At 39.9% G+C, this 18,145-nt stretch overlaps 1 protein-coding gene across 1 annotated transcript in view; it reads left to right on the forward strand.

The window, feature by feature from the left end:
- Positions 1 to 18,145, forward strand: part of LOC107114235 (dynein heavy chain 9, axonemal-like) — a gene marked incomplete at its 3' end in the record, with an annotated part of 87,112 nt that overhangs the window by 20,391 nt on the left and 48,576 nt on the right. The window contains exons 3-7 of the mRNA XM_015415676.1: positions 1,809 to 1,974; positions 3,056 to 3,158; positions 3,470 to 3,709; positions 14,686 to 14,847; positions 15,726 to 15,922. Of these exons, the coding sequence (XP_015271162.1) occupies positions 1,809 to 1,974; positions 3,056 to 3,158; positions 3,470 to 3,709; positions 14,686 to 14,847; positions 15,726 to 15,922 (868 nt within the window). The remainder of the gene's footprint in view (positions 1 to 1,808; positions 1,975 to 3,055; positions 3,159 to 3,469; positions 3,710 to 14,685; positions 14,848 to 15,725; positions 15,923 to 18,145) is intronic.

The raw sequence follows: 18,145 nt of genomic DNA on the forward strand, positions 1-18,145 counted from the left end.
CTTTCCCTATGCACTCCGGAGGTGAGCAGCTGGGCAGAGTTTAGGGAAGTCAACGCAATAAAAACATAGAGGCAAAGCAACATATTGAAATCTTCTATCTGCTTGTTTGAAAACATCATTAAAGGGATGACAAATTTAAAAGAACTGAGGCTTATCTGATTTATGGAAAAGAAAATGGATGGTTGGATCGAAAATGGCATTGGAATTCTAACTGCGCAATTCCATAGAGACTGTTGTTTTCAAACTGTCGGCTAAAGAACAAAATGGCTATTTTGACTCCAATTGAAAAGAAAGACTTTCAGGAAGATGGAGATGTATTCCAACTGTCAGAAGCCTTTTGGGAAGGTATAAAGCAAAAAATGGTAACTGAGATTACAGTGGCCATTCTTCATGCCCTGGGAAACACTTTGATTGGCTTTGAGAGACTGGAAACATCTGACTGCCAAACGCAGCTGTCGTCACCTATGACACGAGCGACACAGACTGTTAGAAGATAAGAGCATCACAACGAAAGAAACACTCAGTGGTTATTTTGACTACTCAGAGACTTTAGTCTTTGCTGTTGCTAGACTGAATAATGTGTTTTCAGAGTTTGAAATAATTGCTGAGAGCTGTTTGATTCTCCACACAAGCAATCTTAGAGAGGAGGGAGAAGCCTACAAAGAAACCTACAAAGACCTACAAAGTGATAATTCTTAAGAGAAATCAACAGAGGAAGCTTAAAAAAAAACAAATTGTATAAGTAAAAAATATATGAAGAAGGACTGTCTAATCTGAAACAATATACCTGGTCTTGCAATATTTTAACTGGAGATAAAAAGATATATTCATGTTTAAGGGCTGTTTAATCTGAAACAATATACTTGGATTATTTGCTAAATTTTAACTGACTGGAGACAAAAAGATATAGGGTAGTTTGAACTATAGAGTTGGTACCGCAGGGAAATGAACAAACAAGGACTGTTTATATAGAGAATGTGTAATGATTTAAATGATATAAGAGAATAGACAGGAGGACACAGTGTAAGGTGAAGGATTTTCGGCTTTATGACTTTAAGAATTGATACTCAATATACATTGGAAAAGTTTGTAAGTAAATTGGATTTCAAAAGTTAACATTATTGATAATATGATTGAACATTTTAAAGAGAACAAAGTGTTAACATATAAAAAATAATAATGTGCCCAAATTAGTATCTTTAAACCGTTAAGAAATATTTGTTTCTTATTTTACTTTTTAGGTTTATAGACATGAAGTTGATTAGGAATAGTGTATTGTAGGTAAAATGAAATATAGCAGATAGGATATAGAAAAATTAGTTGTTTTATTAAGAATAGATTATTGATTTATGTTGTTTGAATATTAGTTAAGACAAGGAAAAATGGTAACATGTATGCAAATATGATGTTGGAACGAGACGTTTGGCTAGATATTTTAAACTGTATTGCTCTTTCATAAAACTTAAAAAAAAACACGATAAACCTTGCCCTGTTGGGCAAGCAGAAAAGAAAAGATTTAAATGTTGCTAACATTAGTTTTTCTCAATGGTAACTGCTTAAACTCTTCAGCTATTGTAACCTTCTGATTGGTCTTTCTCTTGCCTTAATTCTTGTACTTCTGTAGTGATGGGTAATGACTGACATACAGTTATCACGGCTCACTCGACTCATTATGGATGTGGTTACTCCATTGCAGGCGTCAGCTTGTTTCTAGCTCTCTTACAGTATAAAGTTGCCTAAATTATCAATCTTGTAACAATGGAGTTAAGACTGTGACTTCTAATGTTCTATGCCTTTGTTTCTCTCAGCTGTCCTTGAGAAGCCACTAGATAAGAAGGCTGGAAGAAATTATAGTCCTCCTGGCGCCAAGAAAATTATCTACTTTATTGATGACATGAATATGCCTGAAGTAGACAGTTATGGGACAGTTCAGCCTCACACATTGATCCGTCAGCATCTGGACTATGGGCACTGGTAAGCCTCTCATTTCAGGAGCCTATGAGAAACCTTTGTGCACTTAATCTACCACAATAGGATCACACACCATCCAGTTCTTCTTGTCCCACTAGTTATACAATAGAATGTGAGACTCTTAATCCAGTGGTATTTCTGCATCTCTCTTGCTAAAATTTCTTTCTTTGTTAGATTTCCTCTTGACTGCAAGTCTGCTTACACCCAGCCCTGTTAAAGGGAACCTGAACTTCAATGCTGTAGAGTTGCTTACAGGAGTCCCTACAGCATGGCACCAGAAGCAGACCTGAAGCAGACCTGCTGCTAGTCTTTTTAAAAAGTCATTTGCTTTATCCTTCAGATGTTGACCCTCCCCTCCCCCCAACAGCCTAATGATAATATTGGTCACCAATGGCTTGGTGTTAATTTAACACAGATCTCATATGGGTGGGCACTGTGTGCTGTTTTACTTTATAAAGACCTGCATGAGCATGAAAACTTTCAAGCACTATGAAAAACGGGACAGAAAATGGTCTGCTTATTACCAATTTTCAAGATTAGAAAAACAAACATGAGATATGACCACTTTATCACTAGCCTAGTTTAACTTTTCACACCAGTTGCCACTGATTTGTACCTCATTTCTCAGAAGGAAAGCAGTGGGGAGCAGAACAAGGTCTTTGCTGGGCCTACCCTCTGTTGTCACCATGGAGCAGTGTGCAGTTATTAGCATCTTAAGTACATCTGTACAACTTATGATAAGCATGAATGTCAGTGGACCCATGGTGACTTGAGCAGTGCTGCACCAAGATCCCAAAGCATTAGGTATAAATACTTGTAATGGAAATTTGAGGCTGTGCCTTAAAGCAAGTCCATGGTGTGCAAGACTTTGTGCAAACATATGTGAATTCTAAATTTATCCCCCAAATCACACAGCCTGTGTTAGAATGTTAATTGAAAACAGCTGGGATGCAGCAGGTGCCCAAGACCTATCAGCCATACTGCTTGAGACTTGGCAATGTCCAGCAGTCACACTGCTGTTTGTTTGTCACTAATAGGCTGTGATTAGGATGATGCATTCTTTTTTATTCTCCTTCTGGTAAAGGTATGACAGAAACAAGCTGTCCCTGAAGGAAATCATGAATGTGCAGTATGTGTCGTGCATGAATCCCACGGCTGGTAGCTTCACTATCAACCCACGCTTGCAGGTATTTCTTGTTCACCTGGCTAGGAGAAGCATTTTTCATCTAGTCCTTGGAAGCATTAATAATGTGAGGCAAACTGATGTGGACTGTGTCTACATGAAGCTAACTGTACAACTTTGAAAACTTTGGTACAGAATCAACCCAGGATTTGCTACAAAAAAAGGAAACTGAAGACAGGGTATGAACAGAAAGGGGCAGTGTGGGAATAATCTAAAGCAGACAACTGTGTCATTTGTTATTTTTTTAGGTTAGAGGAAAAGAGGCACCAGTGGAAGAGATGTCACCCAAGCTTGTGTTTGTTTGCTTTCTTGCAGCGCCACTTCAGTGTGTTTGCCCTTTCATTTCCTGGGTCAGATGCTCTATCCACCATTTACAGCACAATCCTAACACAGCACCTGAAGCAGGGGAACTTCCCTGGGGCTTTACAGAAATCATCACAGCAGTTAATAAATCTGGCACTTGCCCTTCACTTGAAAGTGGCTGCAACTTTCCTGCCAACAGCTATCAAATTTCATTACAATTTCAACCTAAGGGACTTGTCCAATGTCTTCCAAGTAAGTAGTTTTTTCCATTTAGGTGCTTATTGTTTCTTCCGGTCGGTGGGTGTTTCCCCTAACTACATCAAGCTTTGAAATTAAAGAGAATGATTTACAATATTATTTACTTGAAGTGTCATACCATGGCATGGCATGAAAAAAAGGCAGAATCCACTGGAAAATAGCTGAGAGTCTCTAGTTGGCATGTCATTGAGGAGCATGTTTAGAAATAATAAAAAAATAAATGGGTTTGTTTCACAAGAAGCCCTGAGTTCTGATTGTCTTTCTGCCAAGTTACATTAAGTGCTTCTTGTTTTTATGTTGGCAGGATGATAATGCTAAAATTGGTTTGCGGCTATAACTTCATTTTGTGATTTGTTCAGTGTTTGATACCAGAAACTCCTTTTAACCTCTAAAGTGGATGTGAATGGAGACATGTTTGAAGTAGTGGTCTGTAATGACATCCCCTTTAATCCAGCTCAGAAATCAAGTGGGTCATTGTTGAATGGCTTTGAATATCAAGGCTGCTTGAAGATTGCTTTTATAGCTGCTGTTTTCTAGTTGACTGAGATGTTCACAGTTTAAGGATGTCTTACACAAAATGCATACAAATTCAAGCCCCTGATAGTTAACCTGTAGTACTCGTATCTCAGTAATTTCATTTGCCATGCCAGCATGAGTAACCTCAATTTACATTGTGCTCTGTCCCAGGTATTCACTCATTTCTTGTCTTCACAAGATCTGTAAATAATTAGTGATAAGCCCAAACTCATTTCCTGTATCAAAAGAAATTTCCAGTTTTATTTTTTAAAGTTGTATGCAGATTGTTTAGTACAAAGCACCTTTCATTTATTGCTGTAAGTAATAGAAGTCTTGATGTTGGTTTGTGTCTGTGGAGTTTGTTGCATTAGTTTCTTTTTCCACCTGTGACTTATTGTTCAGCCCTGATCTGGATGGCCCAGGCTACCATGATCTCATCAGATCTCAGAAGCTAATCAGGGTTGGCCCTGGTTAGTATTTGGATGAGAGAGCACCCAGGCAGTCCAGGATCACTACACAGAAGCAGGCAATGGCAAACCCGCTCTCTTAATCTCTTGCCTTGAAAACCCAACAGGGTTGCCATTAGTCGGCTGCAACATGATGGCCGTTTCCACCACCACAACTTACTGTAGTTGTTTTGATTTCTGTTGTAAGCTGCCTTAGAAGTCATTGTTACAAGAAGAGGAAGAAGTCTCAAAAGAATCGGATGAAGAATTGCAGAGACAAGGTGCAACAGGATCAAGAACAGGGGCTGGAAAGAAAAATCCTAAGGCAATACCACTTCAAGATACCACGAGACTGCAAGACAAGAAAAAAAAAACTGGATCCCAAAAAAAAGAGGGAAAGGTGGATAGAAAAAAACTAAAAATAATCTCCATAAATGTCAACGGTTTGAATGCCCTACAAAAAAGAAGACAAATATTTCAACAAATTTAAAAGATGCAAACAGATGTAATTTGCCTACAGGAGACTCATTTCAAACATACAGACCAGAAACTTTTAGTAGTTAAAAAATTTGGGAAAACCTTTGCGTCAGTGGATAAACAAGAGAAAAAGAGGGGGGTAGTCACCTATGTAAAAGACCATCTGCACCCAGAATTAATTTAGAACTCAGAAGATGGAAGAGTGCTAATAGTGAAAATACAGATACAAGCCAAAAAAACATTGATAGTTAACATATATGCACCAAATCAGGAACAGGAGAAATTTTACAAATCCTTGCAGGAGATTCTTTCAAATCAAGCTTATGAAGAGATTTGTATAATTGGAGATTATAATGCTGTATTCGATAAAGCTTTAGATAGGAAAAAAACCCAGGAAAACAGAAGCCAGGAAATAAAATGCCAATTTTTTAAAAAAAACTGCTTGAAGAATTTAGTTTGGTGGATGCATGGAGAATTAGAAATATAAACAAATCAGACTTTACCTTTTTCTCAGCAAGACATAAGTCATGGTCAAGATTCGATATGGCCTGGATCTCAACAACCAAGTTAAATAATATTTTAGACATATTCTTCCATCAACATTTGCAGATCATAGTCCCTTATTTTTGACATTACAAGATACTCCTAAAAAGACTAGATGGTCTATGAACCTATGGCTTTTAAAAAATCCAGAATTTGAAGCTGACTCAAAAAAAGAATTTCAAGAATTTTTAAAACTGAATATGCAGCCTGACATTTCTATGGATATAGTGTGGGATGCCTTTAAGGCCTATGCGAGAGGATGGCTCATCAGACAAGATGTTTGGGTGAGGTGACAAAGAAAACAAAAGTTTACACAGATTGAAGAACAAATTTAAAAAGAAGAAAGGATGAAGTTAGGATCCTCGTTGGACCAAGCAAGGATTAAGATTAAAAATCTTCAACACCAATTTAACTGTCTCCTGACACAAGAAATTGCAAAAAAAAATTATGTATGTAAAGCAAAATTATTTTGAAAATGCAAATAAACCTACAAGATGGCTGGCATATAAATTAAGAAAATAATAAAAAAGAAGCATATAAAGATATTGAAGAATGAAACAGGAGAAGAAGAAAAATACCTCCAAGGAATTTAAGATTATTGAATTTTTAAATAAAAGTTTATATCAAAAGGGAGACACCAATCAAGATCAAATTAAAGATTTCTTTAAAAATGATAAAAAAAGAATTTACAGAAGATCAAAGGAAAATCCTAAATGAATCAATTTCTTTTGCTGAAGTAGTCGAAGCAATTAGAAATCAGAAGAAAAAGAAGACTCCAGGCCCAGATGGACTACCAACAGAGTTTTACCAGATATTTGAAGACCAAATTGCACTACTACTAAAATATACTTGTCATGGCTCAGGTGGGGTGTCACCTGACGCTACCATCACTCTGGAATTAGGATCCCTTGAGAAGGCCCAGAGCACCCTCCCAAGACCTTCAGACCTCCCTTTTGGCTGAATAATAGGCATGAGGACCAGGCAGAGTACAACAAAGAAAAGGTTTATTTTATAGGAGGTCAAACAACAAGGTGCAGAATAATAACAGTAAGTGGGTGAAAAGGAAAGAAATCAAATGCCCTAACACGTCTAAATATATACTGTTCCTAGTTCACTATCTGCAGTGGCCTTAGTCTACTCACCCTTCCTTCAGGATGAGGGTCTCTTCCCTGCAGCAGCCTTCCTTCTGGCTCTGCCCTCTGGGAAGAAGAACAGCTTCTGCTCTGGCACCAGTTCTTTTGTTCCCCAGTCCTCTTCTTCCCTATTGGTCAAAATCAGTACCACAACTTCCCAAGGCCTTCTGGGATTTGTAGGTCCAGCCTCCCCTACTGCTAGCCAGGCTCCCTGGGCCTAGTAGGCCTCTGGTGGCACAGCCGAGATCATGACAATACTATACATAATATTAATGAACAGAAGAAAATTCCAGAGTCTTGGAATCATGCATTGATTACTTTAATGTATAAATTGGGTACAGATGAGAAATAAATAAAAAATTACAGACCAATTTCACTCTTAAATGTTGATTGTAAGGTATTTGCATCTATTTTAGTCCTATTTTAGTCCTACTTCAAATAATATATCAAGATCAAACAGGATTTTTACCCAAAAGACAAATGAGAAATAATGTGAGAACTTTTTAAGATGTATTAGAATACTTCGAAGCACACCCTGAAAAACAACTGGCATTGGTATTTCTTTATGCAGAGAAGGCTTTTGATAATCTTACTTGGTCTTTTATGTTAGAACAGCTATCAACCTGGCATTGCGGAGAAAATTTTTTCACAATGGTGAAAGCAATTTACACTAAACAATATGCTAAGGTCGTGATAAATGGAGACCTTTCACAAAATATAGAAATACAGAAAGGAACTAGAAAAGGTTCACCAAAAACTGCACAAAAGAACAGATACAGCAATTACAAGATAGTTCTGGCATTGAAGTTCAGAAGAAAATAAAATACTTGGAGATAACCTTAACAAATAGGTGCAGCTCATTGCTAAAAGATAATTATATGAGACTTTTGACTGTAATTAAAAAGGATTTGGAAAACTGGAAATATTTACAACTATCTCTTATGGGAAGAATAGCCATTGTAAAAATGAATGTATTACCTAGATTTCTCTTCTTATTTCAGACAATTCCAATTGTAAAAAATCAACAATATGTTAAGGAAATAGAAAAATTGATACGCCAATTTATTTGGCAAGGTAAAAGACATAGAATTAACATGAAAATACTACAGGATGCAAAAGAAAGAGGAGGCTTTGCAGTTCCAGATTGGCATTTTATTATAAAGCAGCAGCCCTGATATGGATAAAAGAATGGATCACCTTAGAAAATCCAAGACTGTTAAAGCTAGAAGGTCATGATTAGGTTGGCACGCCTTCATATGGTATGAGAAAAGTAATATCCATAAGTACTTCAAACAACATATACTGAGAGCATCTTTACTGAAGATATGGCAAGAGGTTAAAAACATGTTTTATACAAAAATACCTAAATGGGTTTCACCATTAGAGGCCTTTATAAATCCCACTTTATTTACCAAAGAACAACTGTGGAGATATGAAGATATACTAGATAAGGAAAATAACTTAATGTCACACGATACTCTACAAAGACAGGGAATTTATTTAAACTGGTGGGAAAGGGCACGACTTTAGATATGTAAAGGATAAACCAACTGATTTTTATGATAAACCCATATAATTAGATAAGATCTTGTTATCTATAGATGGAAATTTTATAAAGTTATTTTATACTTTGTTATTAGATACTAAAATGCAAGATGAAATAATAAAAATTTCTATGATTAAATGGGCACAAAATATAAGACACAATATACAATTTGACCAATTGACTAAGGTATGGAAAACAAATATAAAATTTAAAAAATCTATACCATTTAAAGAAAATATATATAAAATGTTCCATAGATGGCACATGATGCCAGAAAATTTAGCAAAATGGTATCCTGGTATGTCAAATGTATGCTGGAAATGTAAGCAGTATACTGGTTCTTTTTTCACATGTGGTGGACTTGTAATGTTACAAAAAAATATTGGATATGGTTACATGAGCTATTGTAAGAAATGTTAGATATAACGTTGCCATTTGTACCAGAATTGTTTTTATTAAATATTATTCCAGAGAATTTTAAAATATCAGATACATATATGATTATACATGTAATAACTATGGCTAGGATTTTGCATGCAAACATTGGAAAAAAGAAGTCCCATCTAAAGAAAAAATAATTTCTAAACTATTGGAAACAGCGGAAATGGACAAATTAACTTTACAATTACAAGATTAAAAAGATGAAGTTTTTGAGAAGAACTGGTCAAGATGCTATAAATGGATTGAGGATTATCTTGCAACGTGTGTATTATAACATCTAAAACGTCATCTCCAATAAAGGCTGACTTGAGTTGACTTGATAACTTTACAATCACAAGATAAAAAAGATGAAGTTTTTGAGAAGAACTGGTCAAGATACTATAAATGGATTGAGCATTATCTTGCAAAGCTTGGATTATAACATCTAAAACATAATCTCTTTTTTTTAAGGTTAAAATGCTCTAGGTGCATAACAGACTGATTCTATTCATGTAAAATTTAAGTAGTTACAATGAGTACAGACTCCATATTTGTTCAATGTTTGTCTTTCTTTGTTTGTAGTTGTTGTCCTCTTTTTCTTTCACTTTTGAAAAACTAATAAAATTCTTTAAAAAAAGAAGTCATTGTTACAGAAAGGGCATACATATTTTGAATAAATAAGAAAACAGTTGTGTGGCACAGTAGAGAAGGCTTTATTCTGTGTGCACATAAAATGAAACTCACATGGATGTGAAATTCTCAAGAAAGCCTTCTGTCCATATCTTGACAAAGATGACAACTGAAATGGGTGAAGGCTCTGCCTGAAGTGTAGTGGGTTTATGGTGCATAAACTTTAAGGATCAGAGCTGGTATAATATGAGCTGTATGCTTAATAACTGGCTGATGAATTAAGTCATGGTAGCTTTCATTTAAAACAAATAAATGGACTGAAATGGGATTAAGTGAAAATGGAAATAAAGAATAGAGGCTTCTGGCTCTGCTAAAGCAAAAAACCTCAGCACTATTTGGGCTCTTGCTATGTTTCAAAGCAGTATGGGAAACTGCAGAAAACATTTCTTGCTGTGCATAATTAGCATATTACCCAACTCTGCTGCCAACACTGTATTGTTCCTTGAACTGATGATTATTATCCCACACACTAAACTGTTGTTCAGGTTTTCCCTCTAATGAAGCCTCATCCTAGCTGCAGGTATCTCTCTATCAGCTTGGCCCAGATGAGGCGGAAGTTGGTTCCTCATTCCCAGTTCCTTATTCATTCCTTATTCGCGACTTATTCATGAATTTAACCAAAAACACTGAGGAGAGTTTGAAAGCTCTGAACCCCAATATAAGGTCTGGACCATCACACATAATACACCCCCAAGTTCACAGTACTCTCCCCTTCAAAAGAATATATCCTGTTTCCTGGTCCAAAGCACAGTTCTTGTGCCAGGTGTTCCAAAGCAGGGTGCCCCTAGGACAATCACACAGGCAGACACTTCAGCCATAATGCACCCCAAAACACTCTTTGGACCACCCCAAATGGCACATCCCCATACTCTGCAGACTGTCCAGTGCCATGAGCTTCTATTTGGATTGCCTCCCAGAGGCCTGTATTTCAAAGAAGACTTGAATAAGATTTGACCTGTTTGTCCTATGTAGAGAACTGAAAGGCATTGTTGGCATTTAATGGCATATACAATACTAGCAGTAAAGCCCGTTGTGAAAGCAATACAACGGGATCTAGAAAGAGGCTCTGGGGCAGTGCTCTGGCTTTGGGCAAACAGTGTCAATTTGCTGTGGTGACCTCAGCAGGGTATAATGACAGAGTCCACTGTTTTCTCCAGAGGAACTGATCTCTGCTACCTGAAGAGCAGTTGTAATTGTGAGTGATCTGTAGCCCTCACCTGGAGATTGGCAGCAATTGTTACCCAGGACAAAATGGCTGGTTTGGAGGGTGGAGTCTATGGCATTCTACCTGTCTGAGGTCCCACCCCTCTGCAAACCCCACCCTCTCCAGGCTCCACCCCTCAAATCCCTAAGAATTTGTCAGCATGTAGTTGGCAACCCCATCTCCTTCCCAGCTAGCCATCAACCTACCATTATCTGCCCCTTTGACTTCAGCTGACTTCTGCCCTCCCTTCTGCAGAGCAGTTGTAATTCTGAGTGCTCTCCAGCCCTCACCTGGAGATTGGCAACAATGGTTCCCTATGAGGGACTGACTGGTTTGAAGGGTGGAGTCTATGGCAGTGTACCTGTCTGAGGTCCCACCCCTCCTCAAACCTCACCCTCTTCAGGCTCCATCCCTCAAATCTCCAGGAATTTCCCATCTGGAGTTGGCAACCCTATCAGGACTGGCCCCAATGTGTTTTCTCCCAAAGGCCAAAGTAGGTGACAGGACCAAGCTTAGTTGCCTACCAACAGGCACTGAGGGGAATGTAGGGTTGCCAGCTCTAAGGAGGGAAATACCTGGAGGTTTGGGGGGTGGATTCTGTAGAGGGCCGGCCGACGGAGGCCTCGGCCTTCTGTCGCCCGCCTTGCCCCCCCAATCTCGGCCCGGGCGACTGCGTCCCCCGCCAGCGGCCGCCCGACTCCAGACCCCCCCGCGGCCACTCCAGCCAGGCAACGGAGGCATCGGCCTTCCATCGCCTGCCTCGCCCCCACCCCCCCAATCTCGGCCGGGCGACGGAGGCATCGGCCTTCCGTGCTGGGCCAAGATTGGCAACAATAGTTCCCCAGGAGCCCCATCGTAAATGCACCAAACAATTCCTCAAGATTTTCCAAAACACTACTCTGTTTTGGGCTCCTGGGGAACTTTGAAGTAGCACCAAAGCTTTAAGATCTCTCCAGCTGTCACCTGGAGACTGGCAACAGCTTGTCTGGAGTGTGGGCAGTATGGCATTGTATCTGTCTGAGGTCCCCCTCTTCCTCCTCCTCCTCAGATTCCACCCTCAGCCGGCTTCATCCCTAAAATATCCTGGAAGTTTTCAACCTGGAGTTGGCAACCCTATCTGCCTGTCTGTCTTAAGTTTTACACACACACACCCCACACACACACACAGCCTCTGCCTAGGGAGCAGCTGACATCATTCTCTCTCCCAACTGAAAATTCCAACTGCCTTGTGGGGGGGGGGTGAGTCTGAGGTGTGGAATGGAGTGTAGTCCACTCAGCTTCCATATGTAAATGACCTTGGAACGCTGGGCGGGACTGCACAAAGCAGCCAATGAACCCAGCCAGTGTCTTCCGAGTGGCAGTTTTTTCGGCCTAACACTAAAGGAGTGCATTTTAGAATTCTGGCACCCAAAACCCTTTTATAATATAGGAGAGATTAGAAGATGAGCAAGTGAATGAGCCTGAGATGGTATAGTTGATGTTGTTAGGTCCAGTGATTGTGTTTTTTGGATGTATGTGGCAGCAAAGTTGGCATCTGGGTTTGTTGCAAACTCTGGTACCAGTGTTCAAATTAGATGCTGTATTATTGCGGGTGAGGAGTTTGAGAATGGAGGCTGTCTGTGCACTAGAAAAGGTTTGCCCCCCAGTACTTTTGAAAGAGTACTGTCGTTATCCAGTAGAGGTTGTAAGTTGCTGATGATGCACTGAGCTGTTTTGAGTTGAGAGCTGTATGTGACCACTAGTGGTGTTCTGTTATTGTCTCATTTCAGTCCAAATCCTATTCTGGGGTGTATAGGACAAGCCGTCAAACCATCTCCTTATTCAAATCGCTCTTGAAATTACAGGCCTCTTGGTGTTAACCCAAATAGAAGTTTGTGTTGCCAGAACCAGAATTTGGACTAGACACCACTGTATTTCTTCTTGCAGGGGCAGTCTCCAGAGCATCTTTCGACCACCCCAAACAATCTTTCGACCACCCCAAATGACTCATCACCCAGAGCATGGTGATGAGTCATTTGGGGTGGTCGAAAGATTGTTTTAGGGGTTCAGCTTGGCCCCAGTGTCTGCCTGTGTGATTTTCCTGGGGGCACCACACTCTGGATCAGCTGGCAGAACTGCACTTTGGGCCAGGAAACAGCATATCTCTCCTCGAAGGGAAGAGTCCACTGAATATGGGGGTGTATGAACTGTGGCGGTCCAAACTTTATTTTGGGTACAGAGGGCACTTCCTTATTGAAGTCTTCTTTGAAATACAGGCCTCTGGAAGGCAATCCAAAAAGAAGCTCATGGCACTGGAACCAGTGTTTGGACCGGGCAGCACTGTATGTCTTCTTGCAGGGGACAGTCTTCAGAGTGTGGTGATGTGTCATTTGGGGTATTTGAAAGGGTGCTTTGTGGGTGCAGCCTGGCCCCAGCGTCTGTCTGTGTGATTTTCCTTGGGGCACCACACTTTGGAGCAGCTGGCACAAGAACTGCACTTTGGAACAGGAAACAGCATATGCCCCCTTGAAGGGGAGAGTCTGCTGAACATAGGGGTGTATGAAGTGTGGCGGTCCAAACTTTATTTTGGGTGCAGAGGACACTTCCTTATTCAAGGCTCCTAGTTTTTAAAAGTATGTATTTTGGGTGATAAGATGCTCATTTATTTGCAGTCCTTAAAAGATTTAAAAGCCAAACCTTTAAACTTGGGGAAGCTGGGAGAAGCAAGGCATTTTCATTTGCCTTTGAGTGCATCTTATAATTTCTGATTCCGATTTAAAAATAAAGTGGTATTTAAATTGGTATCATTAAACCCATAGTTATTGTTGAAACTAACTTCAACAGAGATATTCCTGTATATTTTTAAAGAATTGTTATAAACACACCACAATTACCTGACAGTAATTAATATTTTTCTCTAGGCAACATCTGCTTCATTAAAGTGCATTTTAAAAAAGTGAGCATCCAGTTGTTTACTTCCTCTTGCAATTGGGTGGGAAGCTGCAAGTATGTGAATGACCTAGATTGCAGGAAATGGGGAGACCCACATTTTTTTCTGTCTGCTAGAGGTGAAATCAGATCATGACTTGGAGATTACTGAAATCTAGGATGAACATTCTTCTTGGATGGTCTCACTTAACAGCAAATTTTACATCATGGTTATAATCCTGTGCCTAATTACTCTTGCATGAGACTTACTGATATCAAAGGCTATATCCATGGAAACACAAAGAAGTAGAAATTTCACTCAGGGCTTTATTCATTTTGTTTGGTGGAAGGCTTAGTGCTTTGCAGTCAGACATTCTCTTTGTGCCAGCATGTCCTGGCTCCTCCTTATGAAAACAGTGTTTGGCCTTCTCATTCTGTTCTCATTTGTATCTTGTCCCTGTACAGGCAACTAGATTTACTACTGAGCTTGAGCTGAAATACAAACTCAGCCATTTAATGGACAGTTGATGCTTATCCTGAGCTAGGCTACACGCACACAAATATTTCACCAGGATTTATTACTCCTTAACACCCTTCAGTCATTATTTGTACTTGGAGTAGGAGTGATCAGATGATAGACCCCTCACATACATCATATGCATATTTTTTATTTTGAAGTGGCAATTCTGATCTGTGCTGGTGTCATGGAGTTTAGAGTTTGAAGTCAGCTGTTATTCATTAGTAGGTTTGTGTGATGATTCAGGGGTGTACTTGTACCCAGAACACACAGCCTGAAGAGGAATTCCAAGGTAGTTTATACCATGCAAATCATGAATGGTGTGACACAGTATGAAATCTCAGCCATAGCAGCACCCTGCTCTTTGGATCCTGTGTCTTGTCTGCACAACTTGACCTGTAGATTTGCTCTTGCATCCATTTTGTACAAATTTTATTGTATTATATGTTGTTGAAATTATGAGTTGCAAGCCGTCCTGAGCCATCCTTGGCTGGGAGGGCGGGATAAAAATCCCATTAAATAAATAAATAAAAATAAGGTGTATGTTGATTTCACCTCTGTTTCTTTTCAGGGTATTCTGTTTTCAACCCCTGAATGTCTGAAGACTCCCCAGGACTTAGTTAAGCTGTACCTGCATGAATCTAATCGTGTTTATCAGGATAAGATGGTTGATGAGAAGGATGTCAGTCTCTTTGATAAAATGCAAACAGAGACTGTGAAGAAGTATTGTGAAGTAAGTGACGTAGGCCACGTTCAGATGCTTACTTGAGGCCAGAGTTCTTGTTGTCATAGTTGAGGAACAGCACCGGCACTCCACATACTACTAATATAATAGGTAACATGGATGCTCCTTTTCTGGAGACCCAAATCCTACTATTATGCGCTACCTGCTTCTTGGAGTGGTGAAACGTCTCAAGGCAGTGCTCCCAGATCTCCTTTTCTTTGGATGATAGAACAATGGAGATTTTATGGTATCTTTGTAGTACTTGCTTTATTTAAAAATATATGGTTGTCAAGCATAGAAAGAAGCACTACATCAAACGGAATGTGGGCAGCTACGTCAAACAGATCCCCACAGAGAAGATCCAGAGGGTTTCATCTTTCAGTCAACTATCTATCTGGTGATTGTTTCTGTCCAAGAGCTGTAAACTAAATGAGGGATAATTGTGCTGTATATGGGGATCCATGTTGAGTGCCCATGTATATCATTATACATCATGGACATGAGGGGTTGCAGGTCCAACCTGCTGTTCTTCCAGAGGACCAGAATCTTTGGCTTGAATAGGTATCTGCACTGGGCAATGGAGTTGGTATATGAATGTGTCAGACTAGCATAAAGATCATTACACAGAGTTACAGAAAGACGAAGATGAACTGCACAAGAGTTTCCCTTGTCTGGAAATGTATTTGAGGGAAGTCTTAATTAAAGAGACTGGTGATCAGCATCATAAGAACATAAGAAGACCCCTGCTGGACCAGACAAGTGGTCCATCTAGTCCAGCAGTTTGTTTTACACATCCTGACTTTCTCCTTGAGCCGTGACTAGAAGCTGCGGATTTTTTGTTTGTGTGCTACAACTTTGTGTGTTTCATTTATGTTCTTTCTCATTAGGAAATTGAGGATACCCTGGAACAGACTAAGGAGATTAACGTGTTTTGCCACTTCACAAAAGGAGTAGGGGAGCCCAAATACATGCCTGTCCAGAGCTGGGAATCATTAAACCTGCTGTTAGTGGAAGCCTTAGAGAATCACAATGAGGTCAATGCTGCCATGAACCTGGTGCTGTTTGAAGATGCCATGTGCCATGTGTAAGGGGAATTCCATACTTCTGGAACACTGGAGAGCTTGTGTATGAGTACTGTGTAGTGTCATGTCTGCAGATATACCTCAGGGTGACAGAGTAATGGATGGCCAGAGCCTCTGTAAAAACAGTCCCTGCATTTTCTGTTTAGACAGCATTTTTTGACATTATTATTTTGACTCCATTTTCTAATTGTAAAATGTGAGATTCCCTATCTCGTGAAGACAATGGCAGTCTTTATAATGAATCCCCATAAAGTAGGTTGGGAAACCATTAGAGAAAAGCCATTGTAGGAGGATGTGTTAACACTTTGATGCAGCTTGATAGATACATTGCTTATTATTCTCTATATCTGGGGTATCAGTACAGGCCAAACTATGGAAACAACAGGTTGAGAAATTAACCTGATTACATTTTGCACTGTACCTTTGCATCTTGACTCCCTTCTTTGAAATGCCCCTCCCACCTTCTGACTGGGATATAAGGGCTCAGGGATCTTGATTCCTACTTGTATCTGAGGAAGAGTGCTTTGCTTTTGAACGCTTATATCCTGAAAATCTTGTTTTGAATCTAGGTTCAGAAACAGACATGTTATGTTGTCGGGGATCCAGGCTTCCTCCAAGGAACCTTCTTTCAGCCTGAGGAGACTTCCTCCAACTTAAAAGGGGTTTTTGTTGCAGGAAGGCCCCTTGGGCAGGAGGAATGGTTTATACTTTGCCCAGAGATGTGGTACGACAGGGTTAGGAATCCACCTTGTTAGCTGTGAGTATGGGTGTGTAAATGTGTATTCTCACATGTGCCTGTTCTTAAAATGTGGTGACTGGTTTCCAGCAGTATATGGGCTTTGTTTTAGTTGCCCTAAGAAGCAATGACTATCTCAAAAGAGTGTGTGCTTCAGAGCACTAGATTCCCCCCCCCCCGCTGCCCCTGCTTCATGTTTCCAGCTGTTACAAAATGATACTTGTTTCATTAGAAAGTGGCAGAAGGGGCAAGTCTGACTGTTTCTGCAACTCCAGGCAACAAATGCAATCACTGTCACAAAAGCGAACAATGCCTACAATCCTCAGCTCTCGCTGCCGTTCCTTTGTGTTCAGGGGAGTGCAGCATCCTTTCAATTCCCACAACAGAGGGCCTTAATACTTAATACAATCATAGTGCTGCCGCACACCACAGTGCTTTTATTCCATTTGGTCAGTAACGAGCATTTTATCTTCAGTGGTTTCGTGCAGACCAGGCTATGCTGCAGTCTGGGTTTTTCAGTGCATATAAAAACCAGTCACCTGCAGTGACTTTGTGTGCTGAAAGGCAGGCACAGCTGCTGGCAGGTTCTTTTACACATGTTTTTTGCACAACTGCCCGCTACCAGAGCTACTCTTTTTTTTTCCTGATTGCAGTCTGACTTCAGTACCAAGGTAAAGGATCCACCTTTTCCTTTGAACAGTCAAGAGCTGCATTTAAGATTTGATTCCCACAATACCTTTGCAGCTTGCCTTTCAACCCAGGCCAATGAGGGATATTTTTTTTTGTTGGCCCATGTTCAATGTGCTCTCAGTGAATAGGATTTGCCCTAATAATTTTGCTACAAGCAGAAGCTGCTAGTCTGTGCACATAGCCCTACTGAAAATGAATTTGTCACATGCTGCATGCTTGTAGCAGTTTCTGTTTGTAGTAAACAGTTGAACACATTTGTATGCGGGGCTCCCTATAGATACATTTGATTCATATAGAAAAAAATGTCCAGATTGAAAAACTAGATCAGCAAAGGGGACCATTTGATTTGACCTCTGCTATATATTTCAGCCCCTGAAATAAATGCCTAGGAAGGAAGCCTCCTCACATCAGTTTGCACGTCTATTAAAATCAGCAGGTTATGCAAGGTTATTTATTGTTTAGCTTGGTGTGAAGACCTCAACATTACTGACCTCAAGGTAATTTCAGATGAGTAGCCAAAATCTGAGTCCAGTAGCTCCTTAAGGACCAACATTTTCCAGTGTTATAAGCATTTGTGAGACAAAGCTCACTTTGTCACTTTTTTATCCTGGAAAATGGTCTTGGTCATTAAAGTGTTACCGGACTCAGACTTTGTTTAGCCTCAGGGTGGGTTCTGGAGTTTTATTGAAATTACCCCTAATCTCCAGATTACAGAGATCAGTTCCCCATGGAGGAAATGGCAGTTTCAGAGGATAGAGTCTATGGCCTCACACTCCTCTCCTCTCCTCTCCTCTCCTCT

The sequence above is a fragment of the Gekko japonicus genome, unplaced genomic scaffold (genome assembly GCF_001447785.1).
Source record: "Gekko japonicus isolate JY-2015 unplaced genomic scaffold, Gekko_japonicus_V1.1 scaffold3797, whole genome shotgun sequence".
Taxonomy (NCBI): domain Eukaryota; kingdom Metazoa; phylum Chordata; class Lepidosauria; order Squamata; family Gekkonidae; genus Gekko; species Gekko japonicus.